The sequence below is a fragment of the Gadus morhua genome, chromosome 9 (genome assembly GCF_902167405.1).
Source record: "Gadus morhua chromosome 9, gadMor3.0, whole genome shotgun sequence".
Classification (NCBI taxonomy): domain Eukaryota; kingdom Metazoa; phylum Chordata; class Actinopteri; order Gadiformes; family Gadidae; genus Gadus; species Gadus morhua.
Window position 1 is genome coordinate 12331436 of NC_044056.1, and position 10728 is coordinate 12342163.

Consider the following 10728-nt stretch of genomic DNA (forward strand, 5'->3'; position numbering starts at 1 on the left):
TCTGCCTCACCCAGCCCCCAGCACCCTAGCCTTACAGACTTTCCTTGTCCAATGGGAGGCCAGGCAACATGCCCCTAGCGGCTCCTTGGCCAATAGGAAGGCCAGATGGATCAGATGTCAGTATAACAGAAGGACATAATCAGCCCGGTAAGTTTGCAGAACCTTACAGCCAGTCTGGGCCAACAGAGTGCTTACTTCTTTCAGCTTTTCTGAGGTAAGAGAGAGTGACAGCTTGTGTGAGTATGTGTAGAGTGGGGGCTAGGTAAATGATAATAGGTGTAGGGTTCAGTGCCCCAAATCTACCCCCAGCCCACAATGGGAACAGCTGAATCGATAGCGTTGGAGCATGATAACATGTTAAAATGAGTCTGTAGACACCTCTTCTGTCTTCTGCTTGGTGTAGGGTCAAGGCTGGCTTAGAAGACAATGTGTGTCTTACCTTGAGCTTAGCTGGTCAGAGAGAGTATTGGTTGATGTTTATCTGGTCCGGTCCAGACGGATGAGGGAAAATAACTTTGTTGTATAGAGGCTGAGAGGTTCCACATAACAGTGGCTTTACAAACCATTCAGAGCTTATGCTGTGATGACAGTTGGGCTGATGGTAACATTAATACGCTATGCAAAACTTGTCATAACCGCAGCTTTTTTTTTTAAATGTGATGTGGTTTTAGCGTTTTCTGATTTTCCCATACTGTTGGAGTATTATCTGGTGTATCTTTGGATGTTTTGGACATGTTTTTCTTGATGCCAAGCTGTAAATGGGTGAGGTATGGTGGCACCTTGAGGGAGGCATACCTTGAGGATAAACAGCTATACACTCTGGGGATGGGACTCCCTGGACTTAGCACTGCTGCATTACACATAGCTTACATTGTTTACTCATCCAGCGATGTCCCATAACAAAGCCCTCCTGATCCGGAGTCAAGCAGAAGGTGGAGGAGACACTTTTGAATAACAATGACAAGGAACCATCTTGTAGGTCCATTTCCAGCAAGTAACGGTGGTTGGTGGTTTGATAGTGTTGATTCATCAAGTGATTCCCTGGTAGCTGAGTCGGGATACCCAGAGGAACCAGGGTTCATGAGCGGGAGCTTCCAGATAAGGAGAGGAGATTCTATTCCAAGAGAAAGGAGTGGATCTGTAACAGATCTTCTGAAACCCGAAGCTGGCTCTGAAACCCACAGCTGTCTGCTCTGAAATAGTGGAGGAGTGAGGGACCCTCCACAGGGACCAAGTAACGAGATATTCTGCTAATGGGAGATTAAACCATCTCTATTTATCTCTTGTTCATCTCTGGCCCTGCCCCACAAACCCTCAAAAAAACATCATCCATTTGAAACGGGTCCTCCAGTGATGCCAAATTAAGTAATTAATTTGGTCTAAACCCAATCATCAACCCAGTCCAAACAGACTAGCTTGCTCTGAAAGCACTTTGACCAGCATGCTAGGAATGACTTCAGCTGCTGTAGGACTCATTGAAGCCGAGGCCTTGGAGTGGCGTCTAAAGATATGCACCTTAACGCCGGCATGGAGGTTGAGCTTCGGACAACAGGAGCGTGGGAGGGCTGTCCTTTTACAGGCTCCCGGGCCGCGCGCCCCCGCCCATTGGTGGAGAGGGGCAGCTAGCTTCATGCTATGTTTGGATGCCTTCTCGTTTATCAGCCGAGACGCACATTCAAGACATGGCTCACGTTTCACACCATTGAAGCTAATTATAAACCGAGATGTTGAGTCCGCCAGATGATCCCACTGGAGGCCAGCAGGATGTCTCGAGGAGTTTTGGGCAGCAATGAGTCTGATTTCTGAAGGGATGTGTTTTAGTTGAAATGTCTGGTTCAAGTCATGAATTCCTCATTTCACACCATTCAAGCTCATTATACACCAAGATGGTGTCTTCAACCAAATATCCAACATCTCACTGGGAAGGCCGAGAGCTAGCCTAGAAGGGTTTGAGCAGCATTGAGAATGAACACCTTCGTGTTTGAGTTTAATGAGTGGTATGTCGGCAGAGGGAGGGTGGGGCTGGGGTATTTAAGACCCCTGTAATTGAACCCTGGTCTATAAATACCATCTCAACGTTAAACTCTTCCTTCCCTAGGTCTATAAGTCCACTGTCACCATGTCTGACACTGAAGATGTGTAAGTAACACCAGCCAGTCCCAGCTTGCACATATGCTTATTTCATTAATTTGGTCATTTTGGCATTGTCTAATTATCTCCACTCCCTCTCTCTCTCTCTCTCTCTCTCTCTCTCTCTCTCTCTCTCTCTCTCTCTCTCTCTCTCTCTCTCTCTCTCTCTCTCTCTCGCTCTGTGTCTCTATCTCTTTCTCTCCCTCTCCCTCTCCCCATCTTTCTCCTCCACCTCCAGTGATCAGGTCGAGGGTAAGTGACAACCAAATCAACTTCTTGAGTTCGGTCCTAAACCCTAAAGTGGCCCATCTGCTTCCCTGAAGAGCCTGTGTCTCCGTAGTTCCTTGATAAATGCTCTTCTTCTCCCTGTATGTGCGTCCTTACTCGGTTCAGTGGATCGTTTTGTGGATGAATATTGTTTCGCCGGTATTTTGCTTTATGCTGGAGACTCACGTGATGCGATACTGCCTCTGCTGCCCTGAATGTGGAGGCACTTTTTCGTTGCACAGCTGCAGGCGTACGCGTTGACAACCCAATAGGATGTGGTGGCTCTCCTGGAGATCAGCGCTTTGCTCTCAGACAATCAGGGGGACTGAGAGGAAAAGCCGTCTTCCTGGAACCCTACTGGGTTGCCAACGGACCCTGCAGCTCTGCATGGGGCGTTCAGGGGTCCGGTCCTCCTCAGCTCGACGATGAGGGAGGAGAACTGAACCGATGCCTTGCATGGATCCCCTCTGCCCCCCACCCCATGGGGAGCAGACGGGATCTGTCTCATAACCCTATTTCACTCCTTTCTCTTTCTCGGGTGAAAAAAAAGAAGAATACGATGGTAAGACTAAGATTCTGACTAGACATTAAAAAGGGGTTATGTTTCAACCGTACTAATCTGTGAGTTGTCAGTCGCTTGTTCGATAACCCAACCCCTCCAGAGCCCTCACCCCATCCACAGAGAAGAGCGTAGCTCCGGTAGGCTCCTTGGGGTCATAAGTGGTGTTGAACCACCTTCGTCCCTGTGCCTCCCACAGGGGGAGCAGCTGTCTGCAGAGAACCACTTACCCATGTGGGCTATTCTCTTCTTCTTCTTAACCCTGCTCCTCTCTCATCGCCTCATAGCCTTAGTGTCATCCCCTAGTGGTCATCTCCTCAAACCCCCTCCACCACCGCCATCCAGCCCCCTCACCTCTCATCTGCTCCCCCTCCTCCTCCTCCTCCCCCTCCTCCTCTTCCTCCTACTCCATACCTCCCCACCCGTCCTGCCCTGCATGCCATGTAGCCGTGGAGGAGGAGGTAGTTCAGGAGGTAGAGGTGGCCCCGGAGGCGGGTCCCGAACCAGAACCAGAACCTGAAGCGGAACCAGAGCCAGAGCCAGAGCCTGAGCCAGAGCCAGTGGTAGAACCAGAACCAGAACCAGAGCCAGAGCCAGAGCAAGAAGCTGAGGAGCTGGAAGGTATGTCAGAGTTCTTTCATCCTGGACTTGGCAGTGTGATCCAAAAGACAGATAGACAGACCCCACTGGTCCCAGCCCACATGACCCAACCAATCACAGTCCTGATATCCATAATGGTAAAGATGATCTGGTACCTTCAACTCCACCACATCGCCCCACTGCTGCTTCAGGGCCGCACCCTGCGGGTGTCAGAACCCAGCATGATCGCCCCCTGCTGGGGGGAACAACTAATTTCCACTGGCAATGCAGCCTTAGTTCTGATTGGAGGACATTCTAGAAGCTCGAATGCGACACCACCTAGCCTCCCTTCTTCCACGCCTATCTTCTGCCAGGCCTCAGCTCAGACCTTAACCGCACATTTTAGTACCTTCAATTGGAATAAAGTATTTACATTACAGAGAGTAAATGTTTGATATAGCTGGCTTTTATAAGTTGTATCCATGCTTATTTGGATACAGCTTTATTCTCTGTTTTATATCTGATACTGGTCTTGTCCACATCAGAGTATAACAGAGACCGCTTTTTGGCATGGAGACTGTATGTACGATTATTTTATTACATAACATATTAGATAAATAAATAAGTAAATATATGTGTCCATATATGTGTTTATATATGTACATATGTGTGTGAATATATGTATATATATATATATATATGTATATGCACATATATCTACATTATGTATCTATACATATATATCTAACCCTATATTGTTTGTTGGTATATACATATGTATATCTGTATGTATCTAGTCATGTCTATTCATTAGACCTGAGACTGACTCCAGTCAGGGTATTGGAGATGCATGCTAGTTTATCCACCAAACTCCAAATCAAAGCATTGAATCTCATGGTGTCTCCTGTAGAGGCCCTGCATGGCTTCTATCACGTCTGAGGACATGAACGCCTCACGCCTCATGTCCCCTTCAGGATAGAACTATGTTATCTGAAACAGTGGGGTCTGTGCGCCCCAACACCAGCCAGGTGTTGGGGCGCACAGAACCATGCATACGCTCTGCTTCCATCGTTAATGCTCTTCATTTTTGCTCTTCTGTCTTGGATGCTTGCTGCATGCAGATGCCACTGGAGAGGAAGGTATGTCCAGAGACTTGTTAGACGTGTGGTTCTGCTGTGGACCTGTTAGACATGTGTTAGACGTGTGGACCTGTTAGACATGTGTTATTCCTGGGGGGCTGGGGTTGGGGGCTCCAGGGTGTACCCCGCGGTGGAGGTCTGCTCTACTGCTCTGTCCTGATCCAAGGCCCACTGGACCACTGCCCAATTGGCTTTTACACAAATCTAACTTCACGAAAGACCAATTACTGTCAAAAACCAAAGGATGAAAGAATCTGACATGCTAACGTGCTTTAGCGCTAGCAATCCATCCCCATCGTTAGCATGCGTCGCATGGTGTTTCCATCTCCCCGCCAAACCACCACCAGCATTGTATCCTGCTTGGTTCAAACGGTTTTGGGTCAAGCCAAAGCATACGAACAACTCTACAGATGTTACGACACAACAACATCTGTCCACACACTTCACATCACATCTGTTTCACTCATCTAGTTTCATAGAAGAACCATGTCCATGTTTTATGGGTATGCCCTTGTTTCCTTCAGACACTAACTTTAATGCTAATAATGACTAATAACTAAGAAGACTAGTAGTACAATAAAGTCTTGAGTAGAATAAAGAAGCATCTTCTGATCACCATACACCATGCCATCATGTTGAACTACTTTAACAGCAACTAACTTTTCCAACTCAAAGTTGAAGTCGAATCAATGTAGAATTTGTTTATTTTACCAATCATTTCCACATTTTAATGAATTGGTTTGAGAAAAATAGATCTTAAACCCAAAAATGCCTGAGACATTGTTGCTTAAGTAACGCTAAGGATGAATGAATAGATCTTCTTTTTAAAAGAAGACATCTAACCCAACAAACCTAACGAGGTAACCTGTACTTGTTCCCTCTTCGTTTATGGACACACAGACGAGAAGCCAAAGTTCAAGTAAGTCCTCTTCGCCTCCCTTTTATGATATCAAATCATTTGTGGAGCATTTGACGTGATTCCGAGCCTGTGGAGGGCGTCCTGCGCCTATAGGCCAATGCTTACATGTCCTCCCTCTTGTAGGCCCAGCGCACCCAAGATTCCCGATGGTGAGAAAGTGGACTTTGATGTGAGTTTTATCTTAGACATCACGTGTTTTGGCTCTCTTGGGTTGTTTACAAGAGCTTGTCTGGTGGTATATGGGGACCATACGTTAACATGTAGTCTGGTGGTATATGGGGACCGTGTGTTAAAATGTGGTCTGGTGGTATATGGGAACCAAGTGTTAACATGCGGTCTGGTGATGGCTCCGCAGGACATCCAGAAGAAGCGTCAGAACAAGGATCTGTCGGAGCTCCAAGGCCTGATCGATGCTCACTTTGAGGGCAGGAAGAAGGAGGAGGAGGAGCTGATCGCCCTCAAGGAGAGAATTGTGAGACTTGACATCACACACGTTCACAGGATGGTGGTTTCACACACAATGCCTTCATGTTAACATGTGGACATGTTGAAGGGCATGTTAGTGTGTGTTGTAACCAGTTGTGTGTCCGTGTGTGTGTGTGCAGGAGAAACGTAGGGCTGAGAGAGCTGAGCAGCAGAGGATCCGCTCTGAGAAGGACAAGGAGCGCCAGGCCAGACGCGAGGTCGGCACCTCTGCCTTGCACAGACATTCACCTCCTCTCCACACTCCCCACCGCCTCCCCTAAATACATGTGTGTGTGTGTGTGTGTGTGTGTGTGTGTGTGTGTGTGTGTGTGTGTGTGTGTGTGTGTGTGTGTGTGTGTGTGTGTGTGTGTGTGTGTGTGTGTGTGTGTGTGTTTCCCTGTGTGTGTGTGTGTGTGTGTGTGTGTGTGTGTGTGTGTGTGTGTGTGTGTGTGTGTGTGTGTGTGTGTGTGTGTGTGTGTGTGTGTGTGTGTGTGTGTGTGCGTGAGCAGGAGGAGAGGCTGAAGAGGGAGGAGGCTGATGCCAAGAAAAAGATGGAAGAGGATGCAAAGAAGAAGTCGGCTCTGTCCAACATGGGCTCCAACTACAGCAGCCATCTGCAGAAGGTAGGAACAACCATGATACATGCACACATCATGCACATAAATGCACAGTATTTGCAGCAGTACTTATCCCCCCCCCCCTCTCCCCCCAGGCTGACCAGAAGAGGGGAGGAGGAAAGAAGGAAACAGAGAGAGAGAAGAAGAAGAAGATTCTGGCTGGAAGACGCAAGGGTCTGAACATCGACCACCTCAACGAGGATAAGCTCAAGTAAACATGAGACCAAACGCAACGCATTACCATCTAGCTCCACCCAGATAGACTCACTACATGTATTACCATCTAGATAGCCACACTTAGATAGACTCACTAGATACGTAACATTCTAGATAGCTAGCCGTCAAGCTATCCATGGGTGGTCGTTGTGTGGTGGTGGGTGTGGCGAGGTAGCACCACCTAGTGTTGACGGGCTGAACTGTTTCCTCTTCAGGGACAAGATCAACGAGCTCCATGAATGGATGAGCACTTTGGAGTCTGAGAAGTTCGACCACATGGAGAGACTGAAGAGGCAGAAGTATGAGGTGAGTATCTACCTGTCTGTCTTTCTCGCTCTCTGTCTCTCTCTCTCTCTCTGTCGCACTCTCTGTCTCTCTCTCACTCTATCTCTCTCTCTGTCTCTCTCTCTCTGTCTCTCTCTTTATCTGTTTCTCTGTCTCTCTCTCTCTCTTACTGTCTCTCTCTGTCTGTCTATTTTTCTCTCTCTCTGTCTGTCTATTTGCCTCTCCCTCTGTCTGTCTCTCTGTCTGTTAATCTGTATCTCTGTCTTTCTGTCAGTCTGCCTATCTCTCTCTGTCTGCCTGTCTGTCTCTCTGTCTGTCTGTTCGGCCACCTTTTTTTCTGAAGTTTCCTAACTTCAGATATTAAATGTTCTGCAGGATTATCGTTTATATTAATCTAGTATAATGTGTTTTGCATCATCTGTACCGATCAATGAGTATGTTAACTAATAATTAATGAACACATGTTGGATATATCCAACACATCTTCATCATGTCCGCGTACATCCAACATATTCTGTTGAGTTGTCACGTAACCCTGGAACATACTAACTTACCCCTCAAATAGTCACTATGGCCCCCCTTAATAGTGAGAACGTTAGAGAACGTCCACACATCCACGTTACGTAGCAGCCAGTATCAACGTAGCACCAAGCTAGCTGCTTCCCTCCTGCGGTGAGAGCCGAAGGGGTGGGACTGAGATGTGAAACCAGTTTGACCTCTGATCTCCAGGTTACAACTCTGCGTAAGAGAGTGGAGGAGCTCAGTAAATTGTAAGTAACGTTGAGATCAGGTGTTTGAAGGCTGCATGGCCTGCTGAGCGCCTAGCATGGACAGAACCCAGTAAGAACGTCAGGAGAACAGTCGCTCAGAGAGCTCCACATATGGTGGTGTAGGACCAGGTCCCACCAGGGAGGAGACCCTCCTGGTCTAGGGGTCTTAAACTAGTCGGCGTGTTCAGGTAAGTTATTCATCCCTGGGAGCAGTGGACTCCGAACCGAGCTGGAGGGTGGCCGGCAGAGGAGCAGGTGAGGTCGCCTCAGGAGCCTTGTGTCCGGTGTTAAACGGGTTGCTGTGTCGTCACTTCTAGGTGCTCAACCTCAGGAATCGCATCGATCAGTTGCAGAAATAGTAAGTACTGGCGCTCCGGCCCCTAAACCTCGACCAGGACACACTAGCGCATGGTCCTCAGCCCTCAGAGGCCGTTGATCACATGATCAACGATGGTACGGAGACCATGATCCCATGGATGGTCCCTGATGACGATGACGAGGCCATGAGGCTGTAAAACATGGCCCTCTCCTCACAGACCCCTTGGTCCGCTCTCTACCGTGGAACTCCTTACACAAGATGTTGTCCACCGATGGCGCGTGTCATGAACCCAACACGCAGGTCCCCCTCGCTCCAGAAGAGCCATGCTGTGATGGGCATGGATCCTCTGGAGGGGCTGTGTGTTGTGTTCATGTCACATAGAGACACAGGTAGAGCAGGGTGAGCTCTGGTGACTGACAGACCAAACGATGGTCCCAGGGCAGGAGGGCTCCAGACTGTCATGACCCTCGATCACCCTGGTCTCCTTGTTGTCTTTACGCTGCCATTGAAACTGTGTTGAACCGTAACATCTCCTTCTACTATCACCCCAGATGTTATACTATCTACAGACGTATGGATAGTACTATCTAGCACGGCTGTGTGTCTGCTTATGGCCAACACCATACTGCAGAGTACAGAGGACATTATATTGCGAGCACAGATGTGTTGACATCGGTCTCAATAAAATGACCGACAGCGAGGCATACAGTGGTGGAGGTACGGGAACTCGTGGTTCGTTGGGTAAACTGTGTTTGTGCACTCCATCCTAAGTCAGGATGCGCCAGGTAAGTTCAGCATGTCCGGGTGGCTTTTGTGAGGTGATTTGAATGTTTATTTGTCGTCTCTACATTCAACGGCTTGTAAACATTTATTAACCTTAAGGTTAATAAATACTTGAATCAATCTGTGATCAATAATCAGAATCACAGGCAACAGGTTGGTAGTCTAAATCCCCTGCCCTAGGGGTTGAATGCATGGTGCATGCTCTAAACTCCTTTCCTGTTCACAATTGACCTTTTGCTGTTCAGTGGTGTGGCTTTAACAATACTGTGTTTTTATTAATGTACTAGATTCAAAGGGCCAAAACAAAACTGTGTTGGTACAATGTACTAGAATCAAAGGGCCATAGAATACTACGATAGTACCTTTACTAGAATTGTGGTACTTGGGAGTGCTAGAATTGTAAAGTAGGAGCATAGAATACTTTAGCAGTTAAATTGTAGGCCTACTAGTATCATAGAACCTTGGACAACTGTGGTAGTACTCAGACTAGTCATTTAGGGTTATATAATCAATTGAAAAGAGACAAAGTACCTTCATACTCCAATGAGGCCTGAGGAAGAATCAGGGTGATCTAGTGGTCCCTGGAGGTAAGAGGGTGATCTAGTGGTCTCTGGAGGTAAGAGGGTGATCTAGTGGTCTCTGGAGGTAAGAGGGTGATAGTGGTCTCTGGAGGTTAGAGGAGGATCCAGTGGTCTCTTGAGGTTAGAGGAGGATCTAGTGGTCTCTGGAGGTTAGAGGAGGATCTAGTGGTCTCTGGAGGTTAGAGGAGGATCCAGTGGTCTCTTGAGGTTAGAGGAGGATCCAGTGGTCTCTGGAGGTTAGAGGAGGATCTAGTGGTCTCTGGAGGTTAGAGGAGGATCTAGTGGTCTCTGGAGGTTAGAGGAGGATCCAGTGGTCTCTGGAGGTTAGAGGAGGATCCAGTGGTCGCTTGAGGTTAGAGGAGGATCTAGTGGTCTCTGGAGGTAAGAGGAGGATCCAGTGGTCTCTTGAGGTTAGAGGAGGATCTAGTGGTCTCTGGAGGTTAGAGGGGGATCAGGTTGATCTGAAAGCGAGGCAGGAACTTGACGTGTTTCCTGTGTTTTCGTGATATCACAGCAGCAAGAAGGGAGCTGCTGCCCGCCGCAGGAAGTAAGCTGAACGCCCTCAGCTCAGAAGAACCCAGAGCGCCGCGCCGTCGGCCCCGTGGACGATGAGTACCGTGCGGTGTGGCCCCTCGGCCAGGGGTCCAACGCCTCCGTCCGGCCCCTGCGCCGGGTGCCTCTGTGTGGAGCTCGCTCCATCGAGCTTCCTGTTTGGTTCTCAGTATTTTTGTAAATAAAGTTTGACTCTTCAACCCATGTCTGTAGATCTGTAGTTCTTCAAAAATAAAGAATAAACTCATATTTGTAGACTTGATGTCATTTTAAAGTTGTTTGTTCTGAGCCGTGAGAGCGGTGTGGTGATTTCCACTGCCATGGTTACGGGACGATGAAAAGTTCCATGGATGAGGTGTCAGCATACGTGTTGATGTGTTGACCTCTCGATAGTTACTGTTGCTAGGGCACCGGGCCTACCGGGGCACCAAAGCTTCCTGGTCGTATGTGAGGAGATGGTTAAGGTCTGATCAGACCCCTTCCTGGTCCTTGGGGTCTGAACGGGCCCAGGAGGACTTAGTCTCAAACACTGAAGAGATCAACTTAC

At 48.1% G+C, this 10728-nt stretch overlaps 1 protein-coding gene across 14 annotated transcripts; it reads left to right on the plus strand.

Annotated features, from left to right (window-relative positions):
- Nucleotides 1-101: 101 nt before the first annotated feature.
- Nucleotides 102-10436, plus strand: tnnt3a (troponin T type 3a (skeletal, fast)). Of its 14 annotated transcripts, none has more exons than XM_030365560.1 (15): nt 119-214; nt 2099-2139; nt 2369-2382; nt 2948-2959; nt 3404-3577; nt 4657-4674; nt 5575-5593; nt 5717-5762; nt 5949-6065; nt 6199-6276; nt 6568-6681; nt 6771-6886; nt 7107-7197; nt 8264-8304; nt 10144-10436. In XM_030365560.1, the coding sequence occupies exons 2-15, from the start codon at nt 2120-2122 to the stop codon at nt 10178-10180; spliced, it is 897 nt and encodes a 298-aa protein (XP_030221420.1). In that variant the 5' UTR covers nt 119-214; nt 2099-2119; the 3' UTR covers nt 10181-10436. The 14 variants fall into 14 exon arrangements, with proteins under 14 accessions (XP_030221422.1, XP_030221427.1, XP_030221426.1 ...); XM_030365559.1 differs by lacking the exon at nt 8264-8304 and adding an exon at nt 7906-7946 and having other exon boundaries at nt 120-214; XM_030365561.1 differs by lacking the exon at nt 8264-8304 and adding an exon at nt 7906-7946 and having other exon boundaries at nt 120-214; nt 2951-2959.
- Nucleotides 10437-10728: the final 292 nt, after the last annotated feature.